Source organism: Sinocyclocheilus anshuiensis, unplaced genomic scaffold, assembly GCF_001515605.1.
Source record: "Sinocyclocheilus anshuiensis isolate Anshui unplaced genomic scaffold, SAMN03320099.WGS_v1.1 scaffold2525, whole genome shotgun sequence".
Classification (NCBI taxonomy): Eukaryota; Metazoa; Chordata; class Actinopteri; order Cypriniformes; family Cyprinidae; genus Sinocyclocheilus; species Sinocyclocheilus anshuiensis.
In genome coordinates, this window is record NW_015548191.1 from 103,036 (window position 1) to 115,300 (window position 12,265).

General features: G+C 38.1%; 1 protein-coding gene and 1 long non-coding RNA gene across 2 annotated transcripts; one reads left to right on the forward strand and one right to left on the reverse strand.

Annotated features, from left to right (window-relative positions):
- The first annotated feature begins 2,235 nt into the window (after nt 1-2,235).
- LOC107705062 (leptin receptor overlapping transcript-like 1) lies at nt 2,236-5,510 on the forward strand. Its single transcript, XM_016508192.1, has 5 exons — nt 2,236-2,379; nt 3,413-3,488; nt 3,562-3,748; nt 4,179-4,221; nt 5,503-5,510. The coding sequence occupies exons 1-5, from the start codon at nt 2,364-2,366 to the stop codon at nt 5,508-5,510; spliced, it is 330 nt and encodes a 109-aa protein (XP_016363678.1). The 5' UTR covers nt 2,236-2,363.
- Nucleotides 5,511-7,531: 2,021 nt separating this feature from the next.
- LOC107653099 (uncharacterized) lies at nt 7,532-12,258 on the reverse strand. The gene is made up of 3 exons (XR_001630181.1): nt 12,117-12,258; nt 9,846-9,847; nt 7,532-7,547 (listed from the first exon to the last, which is right to left on the reverse strand). It is a non-coding gene; the product is annotated as an uncharacterized LOC107653099 (long non-coding RNA).
- Between the last annotated feature and the right edge of the window lie 7 nt (nt 12,259-12,265).

The window sequence follows — 12,265 nt, forward strand, 5'->3', positions numbered from 1 at the left end:
GTCATGCCTTAACTTTGCAAATTCTAGTATTGCATCCTTCTCATGGGCATTTAATCATTTTTGACTTTTCAGTCTGAGTGAAATCTCTTTTTTGGCTCATTTTATCTGTAAAAGAAAACTTGCCTAATAATTCTGCACATCTGAATATAAGTTTTTCACTTCCAGCCTTCATGGACAATTATAGTTCACTTATAAATGTGCAAATACACAAAGGTACACGGAGGTAAGTGCACACAACAGCAGGTTTATTAACCGAGCAGGCAGATGTAAGCAAGACAACTGATCCAGGTGAGTATTAGGGGAATGGCAAGGGTTCTGGGTTCTTATCTGTGAGGAGTAATGAGTCCTTTTCCAGGGAATCCTAGGAGAACAGCGGAGTGTAGGAGCTGAGGAGCAGGTCATCGGGGGAGCTTGGAAACAGGTAGGAACCAGGTAAGTAAGCATAGCCAACTGTGAGACCAGACAACTGTGACAGCGAGGAGAGTGCAAGGATATAGGGAGCTTTGTAAGTATTGCCTATTTTACATGTAAAATAAAAAAGACATACCATCAGGTCCAGTTGGAGCAGTGTCAGATGTGAGTGGAACCTCAGACTCCGCTTCTGAAGGTGGGTGATGAGTATCCATCTCTTCCACATCACTGTCACTGTCATCTGTTTCATCCCTAGAGACAGCTATAATACAGAGGCATATTAGTAAAATACATGGTTTTTAACCACAGATCATGATATTTGTTTAGTGTGATTTGGATTTATGCATTCATAGTTTTAGAATAGCACTCAGGAGTGCACTTTTTCTGTACGATACTGAAATTAGTACCAGTATATCAATATAGGGACTTCTCTGATTAAAGCAAATGTGTCGCCCTGAATATACCCAAACTCATGTCACTGTCCACTTTCTAGCTGGTCTACTAACCTGGTTGAGGGTGTACGGGGCTGTTCTGACCTACACTCGCATCTTCCTGAACCAAGATGTCTCCTGTTGAGCAGCCAGGCTCTGAAATCACTGCGTGTAAACCATCAGACCGGCTCTCCCTCACTGGCTGGCAAAATACTGAATATCTCCCTGCCTTTTCATCCTGTTACACTGTCTGAGATAACAGAGGTAAAAAAGAGGAAAATTATTATTTGTTTAAATGCTATTGTTTTATTGGCAGATTACAAAAAGGTCATCTCTGTAATTAACTGGTAAATGAATAGTTTAGCCATTAAAATGTTAAATCTGTCACCCTTTATTCACACATTATTGTCAGGACATAAACTAGACTGAAACAGAGGATACCGAATCAAGACAGGTGTTTACTGAGCAGTTGGAGAAAAAGGTAAGTATTGCAATGATTATTAATTGAAATGGTTAAGGAGTAATAATAAATGCCCTTTTCTTTCACAGGGGAAGTGGAGTGCACACATTGGGAAGATGGCAGAAAGCACACATCACTGCAAACACAGGTAAGTATCCAGGTAATGACGGTATGATACACACAGGTTTGCAGGTGTTTAACAAAGTGGAGTCAACAAGGGACATCGCTGGAGACAATGACTGCTTACAGGCTATCCACAAAGGTGAGTATAGCAGGTAAAAGTTCAAGTTCAAACACTGCACCGCTGCCATCTCAACGCGGAACCTTCCGCGGCGCCGCGACACACAAACGGACACCATTTCCGGTGACACCGAAAACAAAGAAAGAACCGCGGAAGCTGCAGAAGGTGGTTTCCGGTTCGTCCAGCAGGGCGCGCTGTGTTACGCAGAAAACAGACGAGGATTACTCGTTTTTAGAACATCATTAATCATTTATGAACACAACACGCCATATGTGGTATATCTATCTATCTATATATATATATATATATATAAATATTAATGGTGTGCCATTGTTATATTTATGTTTATTATTTATGACAACAAAGCTGCCTGAGAGATAGAGAGACTTCGGACCAATCAGCAACAAGAGATTTTTTGTTTGTCTGACTATTTAAATAAAAAGGATTTAGAAAACGTTTCCATGTCAAAACAAAGAATAATTTAACACGGGGAAAATATAATACAAAAATAATTAATTTAAACAGTGAAAAAAAAACAATCTACGATATGCATTCCTTTGGTAATGTAATATTTCACCGGTCTTTGTTTAACACATTTATTTAATGTGATATGTGGATAAAGTCTATCCGTTGTTCATTTTGATGTGTTTGTTACACTCTTGTTCGTTGTGATGTTCTGCGGTCACCGGAAGTGGTCTCGCGGCGCATGCGCAGTGTGGAGGGCAGCGCTAGCGGTGCGGCGGAGCGGAAGCGCGAGGAGTTTCTGTAGCTTTAATTATTCAACCTATTAATTATAGTGTTGATCATATGAATCTGCGCAATGGCGGGAATCAAAGGTGAGCGGCTTTACCTGTGTGTGTGTGTGAGTGTGAGAGAGAGAGTGTGTGTGTGTGTGAGATATCATTATGAATCTGAGCAAATTCATAATCAGACGACATAACAGGACTGATATTTCAAATTGGGAATATCAGGGAACTTACAAATGTTACATTATTTCATATATATATATATTTGATGTATGTATGTATAGGAATATGTGCAACAATGTTGAATATAACATGCTGTATTTGGCTATGAGTTTAGCATGTGATGATGATGATGATGCATCAGCTAATGTGTTATCAAAGGACATAAATAGAAACATTTGGTTATTTAGTTGTTAAAGCACAACATCTAAATGATTAGCGCTGCTGGGCAAGAAGCCTTTGTTTGGCTGAGCTTTTACTGAATGTGTTTTGTATTGTGTAATGTATTTTGCAAAACTGTATTTTGACAGTTTAGTTGAATAGCTGATGACAAAAGAGATCAATTCTATGACTTATATATGGGCATACGAATATTTACACATGTAGTTGCCCATATTTTAATTTACGATGTCATAATAGCAACACTATGAATGTAAATGACATGATTTCCCTCAATTATCCTATAGACTTTAATGAAAAGTGAAGGCATTTTGAATCTGTTTTTGTTTTATATTTTCCTTTTGTTACAAAAGCTTATTTCAGATAAATGCTGATCTTTGGATCTTTGTTCATCAAAGAATCATGAAATAAAATGTACTCCGCTGTGTTCAACATTGATAATAATAATCACGTTTCTCGAGCAGCAAATCAGCATATTATACTGATTTCTGAAGATCATGAGACACTGAAGACTGGAGTAATGATGCTGAAAATACAGCTGCGCATCACAGAAATACATTACAGTTTAACAGAGATTCACATAGAACACAGCTGTTTGGAATAGTAAAAATATTTCACAATTTTACTGCTTTTGCTGTGTTTCTGATCAAATAAATGCAGGCTTGGTGAGCAGAAGAGCGTCTTCAGTGTGTGTGTTGTTCTGATGTGAAGCGTGTTGTTTCAGCTCTGATCAGCCTGTCGTTTGGAGGAGCGATCGGTCTGATGTTCCTCATGCTGGGCTGCGCTCTGCCCGTCTATAAGTGAGTGTCTCTCTCTCCTGTCTCTCTCTGTGTGTGTGTGCGGAGCGTCTGCTGACGCTGTGTCTGCGTGCAGTGCGTACTGGCCTCTGTTCCTGCTCTTCTTCTACATCCTGGCACCTATCCCATACTGCATCTCTCGCCGCGTGGTGGATGACACGGACTCGGCCAGCAACGCCTGCAAAGAGCTGGCCATATTCCTGACCACAGGCATCGTGGTGTCCGCCTTCGGGCTGCCCGTCATATTCGCCCGCGCTCATGTGGTAAATATCGAAAGTCAACATGACCATGGTTCACCGTGAAGCTGCAGATCAGCCGGAGTCAATGTCGGGAGATTCGGATGATGACAAAAATAGCTAGATATTGATACACGTTTTGATTGCAGCTCTTGATTCAATTCTATATTGATTAGTTTTGATATATCAGGTGCAGCACAGACCAGTCGCCACAAAAATGAAAATGTGCTCAGGATGAGTTTGTTTCTTCATCAGGTTTGGAGAAATGCAGCACTGCATCAGTGTCTCAGCAATGGATGCTCTGCAGTGCACTTTTTCATTTATCGTGTGATGAAACCGAATGCGATCTGATGATCTGAGCACAGTAAGAGCAGGACTGATTTAATGCCATGGTGTCTTATTAAACGTGATCAGATTGATTTCCAGACGGCTGACTGAATATAACTGATGTGCGCAGATGGCCTGGGGAGCCTGTGCTCTGGTGCTGGCGGGACACTCCAGTCCATCAATTAACATCTGGAGAAGACCAAAGCTGAAACTAATCCAGCATTAAGACGTTTTTAACTAAAATACATTGAGTCCATAATCCATAATAACTCTTCCTCCAACTCTTTCCCTCGATGCTCATCTCACTCTGACATTACTGCTTTATTTATAATTGCCGCCCATTGATAGAAGCAGGAATCCAGTGCAATAATTGTGTTAATGCTAGATCGGTCTGACCTCAGATAGTTCAGGTGGTCGCACAGAAACACTGGAGACGTCCGATTGTTTCTCTGCTGCTCGATCTTTGTCCCTGTTTTCCCAGTTACTCGGGAAAAACCGGCTTTGCTCTTCCTTTCTTTTTTTATTCAGAGTTTATTTGTTTGTTGTCGTATTAAACGTGACATCGTAGACTGACGCTCATTATGTCGTTTTGGGTGATTGTGTTGGTTTGTTTTTAATGCGTAGCGATGCTTTTTGCATCTTGAGAAACCCAGACATTTCCCGCAAACATTTCTTTTAACCATAAATGTGACCCTGGAGCACAAAAGCAGTGTTAAGTCTCTGGGGTATATTTGTAGCAATAGCCAACAATACATTGTATGGGTCAAAATTATACATTTCTCTTTTATGCCAAAAATCATTAGGATATTACGTAAAGAACATGTTCCATGAAGATAATTTGTAAATTTCCTACTGTAAATATATCAAAACTTAATTTTTGATTAGTAATATGCATTGCTAAGAACTTCATTTGAACAACTTTAAAGATGATTTTCTCAATATTTAGATTTTTTTGCACCCTCAGATTCCAGATTTTCAAATAGTTGTATCTCAGCCAAATATTGTCCGATCCTAACAAACCATACATCAATGGAAAGATTATTTATTCAGCTTTCAGCTGATGCATAAATCTCAATTTCGAAAAACTGACCTTATGACTGGATTTGTGCTCCAGGGTCACAAATGCAGAAAAACTCGGAGTATCAACATGCAAATGAAACGCAGATCATGTTTGTTTTAGACATATTCAAAAATAAAGACAGGATCGTCAGTGTCTATAAATCTCTTCCAGACACTCAGTGTGTGACGAGAGTTTAAAGTCAACATGAAAAGTCCTATTTTTTTCAAGTAGAAACACCTTTCATCCAATCAATCAGTTCCTGATGGAGCAAATCAAGTCTTGTTTCATGATGCATTCTGTTACACATTAGTACAGAAGCCTGTTTATGTCACAGAATTTAAAAATAACAAAGTAATTGTGACTTTTATCTCACAGTTCTGACTTTTCCCCTCAGAACTGTAAGGTTTAAACCCAGAATTGCGAGTAAAAAGTCAGTTTATATCTCACAGTTCTGACTATTTTGCTCTGAATTGTGAGTTTACAACAGAATAAAAAAACTAAAAAGGTAATTGCAACTTCTTCTTCTCACAATTCAGACATTTCTCTCATAACTGTGAGATATAAACTCAAAAGTCAGAATCCTGAAATAACAATGGTCTCATAATTGTGAGATGATAACTTGATATCTATACTTTTTCATGTTTTATTCTGTGCTGGAAACGAGCTTGAATGTGTTTAGCTGCTGTTTCATGCTGACTTTAAAGCTCTGTTATTTTATATCTCACTGTTTGTGCAGAAACAGCACAGCTAACATTGCGACTTTTTCCTCTTTTCTTGTTCTTTTTTTTAAATAAACGCCATTTGTGACAAAAATGAATTGTATGTTTGTTGTCATTGCAGCTGATGTGAAAAAAAGTGGTTTAGAATTGTTTTTTTCCACTCAGAAAAATGCAGTGCATTTCACAAAGCATTACATAGAAGTGTTAAGTAAACATGAATTATTTTGAAATAATCTCCAATAATCTATATTTACAATGTATTATAAAACTGATTTTGTACAGAGTATGTGACTTTTCCTCTTCAGACTCCATCATTAGTTTAGTCACTGTAATCAATAGAAGAGGAGCTAGTCCTTTAATAATCACAGTTAATATTAATTAATGAGAGGAAGCATAAGGCCTGAGGCAGGTTTTCCTCTGTGCTCGCCGAAACACACGCCTGTGGGATTTACATCAGATTCCATCAATAATTCAGATCTGCATCCATCTCATAAAACATGCTTGGGTCACAAATCAAAAATAAACCGATGTAGGCCTAAAAATAATTATGCATGAAGAAAATAAAGACTTTTTTGCATTGTAAGATTATTTGCAGATTACTGTAACGTGTGCTTTACGACTGAGTTTAGTAATTCTCGTTATTCTCAAAGGTGATTAATTAGATTCTTATCAATGTAGTACAGAGTTGTTGTTTTTCATTTAAATCAGCAGTACAACAGATACTTATGTATAAGTACTTCAAATAATATATGAATATTTTCTTAAATCACGATTATGATTATTTGGTGGTTAAATGTGTTTAATGCAATGTACAGAAATCTGGCAACACTACAATAAGGTTCAATTCAATTAAATTCAACTCAAGTTTATTTGTATAGCTCTTTTCACAATACAAATCATTGCAAAGCAACTTTACAGCAAATTAGGTTTCTACAATATTTAGTGGTAGCTTATCAGTGGTGACTGTCAGTTAATGTACATATGGCAGAAATGTACGGAAAAATCACACACACACACGCTCGCACACACACACACAAACACACGCTCGCACACACACACACACACACACGCTCGCACACACACACACACACATGCTCGCACACACACGCTCACACGTTGTTGTGCTATGATATTGTAATATTTACCATTATATAATCAGAGGAGTATAGAAAAGTTTATGAAAGTGTCACTCCACAATACAATAGCAAAATATATAAATATGTATAATATTTTTATGTTACATTAATCAGTGTCTAGCACACCTTCCTAAGGAAAGGATATGGACCAGAAGACATTGCAATTACTAAATTATATTGAGACAGACTTAGAGAAGTTCCAGATCTATACATGTGCTCTTATTATTTCAGTTATTTTGCCTTTAAAGTAAATAAACGTGCAAACAATATTCTTGCTCTTGTGAATTTATTTGGATGTTAATTACATTGTGCCAGCTGTCTCTTTAATACCGCGTGGTTTATATACATGTTGCTGCTGATTGGGCTGACATGTTTGACACACCCACCAAACAAGAGAAAACGCATCTCAAACCCCATTGCACTCCGTTTCCAGGAAACATGTCGTTCAAACCGGAAACCATAGCAAAACTTTGCGCACCGGTTTGAGCTTGAACGTGCCCCAGGTGAGTGGCGAGCATGAGGAAACGCACAGGAACCAGACTCTTTAACACAGACATCCCACCTTCATATCATCATCATCATCACTCACAAACACATCAACACAGACTCAAACACCCCGTCATCTCCACTGATGCAGATATTCACTGCAGACATGACAAAGAAACACTGCATCAACTCATCCATTCAGTATTACTTCTACAATAATAACAGTTATACATATATGTGACCCTGGAGCACAAAACCAGTCATAAGGGTCAATTTTTTAAACTGATATTTATGCATCATCTGAAAGCTGAATAAATGATCTTTCCATTGATGTATGGTTTGTTAGGATCTGTTAGGATTGTTGAAAATCTGGAATCTGAGGGTGCACTCACTTCAGTCCAGCGAGTTCAAGCACTCTCAAAAACTCCCATAATAATCTCTAAAGCTGTTTACACTGTGAAATTAATATCTTACTTACATTCGTACATCTTCACTTTGTTGTTTCTGATGAGAGAATTAGCCAGAGAATTCAGTTAGCCAGCGATGACTCATCTGAACGCCTCTGATTGGTCCTTGCATTCATAAGCTCAACAGAATCGTATGTGATTGGTTATAATGAGTTAAAAATGTTTGTGTCTCTGGCTCTGTGCTAGCCAGCGAAAGCAGATTTGTATTTAGCAGCTGGTGACAGGACAAACTGCACATTTCACCCAAAATTGCTTGGTGTGATATGATTCCAAATTTAGGGGAACAGCCCTGGTGGAGACGCGCAGAAATCTAGTCTATTTACATCTAGTAAATAGTATAACCTAACCTTAACAGAAAACTTTATGCAATATATTTGTATTTATGCAATATTTAATATATGTATGTATGTATGTAATAAAAATGCTAATTTTAGAAAAAAATTTCAGACGGCATTTAGAGCTTTTTGCATCTGCACTCTTATATATATATATCAGGGCCGTAACCAGCAGAGACATTGAGGGGACAAGTCCCCCCCAATAATTAGAAATGGCCAATCTGTCCCCCAATATCTGAAACTCGTGCACTTGTAACAGGGTTAAAAATGTTACTTTAAATGTTATAACTTTCACCAAAATTACTGTGTTTTTGTTAATTTAATAATTGTTTAGAGACCTCTTGTGGCGATATTAAGTATTTGGGGTAATTTTCCTTGCTTGTGAAACCACACCCTTTCACAAATAATATTAAGATAAACGGTTAATGATGTTGTGTAACAAGATGTTAAGTGACTGTGATCGTATTTGATGAACTTTGTGGAGTTTGGATGCAATTTGTTTAACATGTGCGCTGCATGGCTGACGCCATTTCTTTGAATCAAACACAGGTTTATCTCTCATTTCTGTATGCTCTTTTAGATGAATGTACATGTGTATAAATGCCCACTCTCGCCAGAGGATGTATTTCTCTCCTTGTTGTGTTACAGGTGTTTATTTGTTTGAATCGTGACTGTTAAAACTGTTCTATTAAGACAGATGCGCGCTGTGTTGCGTTCTGGTGTTTGTTAACAGCAGAGAAGTTTATCTGATGCTGAGAGGTGATGAATGTACATGTGTTAAATGCCCACTGTCGCCAGAGGATGTATTTCTCTCCTTGTTGTGTTACAGTAAACAACGCATGAAACGCAGTTCTCTGTGTTCACCTGTGATTTATGTGCTGTTGGATGGGAAGCTTTACACACTGATCTATGCACTCCATTAGGCAGCGCTTTGTTTTTTAGGATGACAAAAAGGTTTAACCCTCAATCGTCATTCAGGACAAACTTGGGCAAAATCTTTTATTTTTTTTTAAATAGTTTCCTTAATCTGAGAGGTTCAAGACTTGGCTACTTTTCGTAAGTTTGCCACCTGAACAAAAAAACAACAAAGTTAAGTTAACAAAGTTATGTGGTTGAAAAAAAAAAAACTTATTAATTTGTCATTTGTGCCCAAAAATGGGCACCCATAGGAAATGAATGGGAAATACACACACACACACACACGCATGCACACAGTGTTGGCAAAGTTACTTTGGAAATGTAATAGGTTACAGATTACAAGTTACCCTATTTAAAATGTAATAGTAGTGTAACTTTTTCAATTACTTTATTAAAGTAATGTAACTGATTACTTTTGATTACTTTTTGATTACTTTTATAAATTTCTAATGAATGTTTATTTGCAACTGTTAAAGGGTTAGTTCACCCAAAAATGAAAATTAGGCCATAAATTACCCCCGAGGCATCCTAGGTGTATATGACTTTCTACCATCTACTGACAATTTTCAATGAGCATTTTCCAGGCATGCTACCAGTAACCACATATCTTTTCCGAAAAGCTTATGGTCAGTATGGAAATTATGAACCCCATTTCTACTGTCCAGCATGTGAAAACTACTTAGGGAGAAATACTGGTGAGCTACAGTGTGACATTTGTCTTACAGTAACTGATTCAGATTTTTTTCCTGGTTCTTAGTTTGGCCTCACAGATCAAAACATTGCTTGAGGAAAAACAAACAAGTTTTCAAAAAGATTGGCTGATTTCAGATAGCATTTCAGACATCCAGTGTGGAGAAGAGTATCAGAAACTTAAGGAATCTGGTGCAATGTGTGAGGATGACATATCTTTAAATTGGAACTGTGATGGAATCCCACTGTTCAGGAGCTCCAAGAACCAAATCTGGCCCATACAGTGCCAGGTTATAGAGCTCGAGCTTAGAGAACGCAAGGCAAATATCTGTCTTCCATGTCTGTGGTTTGGGGAAAAAAAGCCCTACATGCTCACATTTTTGAGGCCATTCGTAGATGAACTGTCAGTTCTACAAAAATATGGTATTAAATGGAAAGACTCAGCACACTTCCAAGGTTTTTGCTCTTATATGTAGTTCTGATTCAGTCACCCGCCCACTTCTAAGGAACACTAAACAGTTCAATGGATTTTATGGGTGTGACTTCTGTTACCATGTTGGGGGAGGTCCTTACGCAAACAAAGAACTGAAGTGCCAAAACTTAGAACTGAAGCTGAGCACTTTGATCACGCATTGGCCGCAACACCTGAGAAAACTGTAATGGGAGTAAAAGGACCTTCACCTTTAAAGGGTTAGTTCACCCAAAAATGAAAATTAGGCTGCTTTTTACTCACCCCCGAGGCATCCTAGGTGTATATGACTTTCTTCTTTCAGACGAATCCAGTCGGAGTTATATTAAAAATGGTCTTTGATCTTTCAAGCTGTTTCATGGCACTCAGCATGTGTTGCATGCTTCAGTCCAAAAGAAGTTAAATAAAAAGCGCCCATCCATAAAAAAAAGTCTCACACGGCTCCGGGGGGTGAACAAAGGCCTCCTGTAGCGAATCGATGCGTTTTTGTAAGAAAAATATCCATATTCAAAACTTCTACTTCTACTAAAAAATCCTCGTTTTGTACTTCTAATTAGTGACCGTAGTTTTGTTTTGATCTCTCCGCTGCGCTTCCGCGTTTGTCACTTCTGAGCGGCGCATGCGCAAAGCTGACCTCATACGTCATCCGCCCGGAGCTGCTTCTGTTTACAACAGTGAGCGCAAGCTAGATTCAAGTGATTATTACGTTTTGAATATGGATATTTTTTTTACAAAAACCATCATTGGGGCCCAAAAGTGCAAAACCGCTGTACTTTTTACCCACAATGCATTCTGATTTCGAGTGTACAACCGATGTACACTCACTGAAGCACTATTTCCCACAATCCAGTGCGGAGAACCGCCGAGCTGGAAGAGCGAGCGGAAGCGAGTTTGAATGAGAGATGCTGTTTACATCTGTCTTATTTCTGCTTTAACGTTTATTTCATACATTGTTTATATTAAAACATATTATGTAGGCAATAACTCAGTTTAATATTTTACTAATTTACCGAGGTGGCGTCATTGATTGTTAACTTACAAAAATGATGATAATTTGGTGGATAATTTAAAAATGTTCGTTAATCATTCTGATGTAAAATTAACGGTCGCCTGAGGGCGCTCTACGACATTATCTTATCTGAGCTCAAAACGCTGCTCGGGAGAGTTTCAAGATACTAAAAATAATAAATACATCAAATTATGAACGTGTTAATGTGTGTTTATTTTGTTCTCAGTATTTTAATATGATTATGAACATAAAAGCATTACAAAACAAATTAATAATATACCATCGATGAAACCACAAAGCTGACGTGGAGGTATGTATAATTACAATATAAAGTCATTTTGAGTGTTATTGCTATTAATATTATTTTCTAAAATAAGGTACATGTAATATAAAAGTACATATGTGACGAAGATGTTTATGCAACAGCTCCAAGTCTCACACGCAAGTGTATACGTCACTGTCCGAATCCGTTCACTTATTTCATTCACTCCTTTCTGATATAGTGCACTCAACTGCCATACACTATTAGTGAACGAGTGAACGGTTTCGGACACAGCTTATAACATCTCACTGTTACTGATTCATCATGCAGCTCAAAGCATTATGGGTAGAATCTCTCGTCAGTCTATTCAGATTCATCAGCACAGTTTCACTGATGATTTATAATCAACCCAAAACCCAGGATAGAGCGGCTGAGTGAATGTGGTCTGGACTGTGTGGATGAGGCTCATTGTGTCAGAGACGCTGTAGAAGGACAGAGTTCCTGCACTGTGATCCACAAACACTCCTATTCTCCTGATGATGTGCTTCACAGGGAGATCAGTCTCTATGTTATTGTGTGTGAATGAGCAACTGCAGCGAGAGCAGAACAAACTCCAGGATTGATCATTAGATCCAAAGAAACACTCATCACCGTCTCCCTTCCTGC

Excerpts from the sequence above, each read along its gene's own strand:
- LOC107705062 (XM_016508192.1), top strand. Across the intron at positions 3,489-3,561 it reads TGCGCTCTGCCCGTCTATAA|TGCGTACTGGCCTCTGTTCC; the intron begins GTGAGTGTCTCT and ends GTCTGCGTGCAG. Across the intron at positions 3,749-4,178 it reads TATTCGCCCGCGCTCATGTG|ATGGCCTGGGGAGCCTGTGC; the intron begins GTAAATATCGAA and ends TGATGTGCGCAG.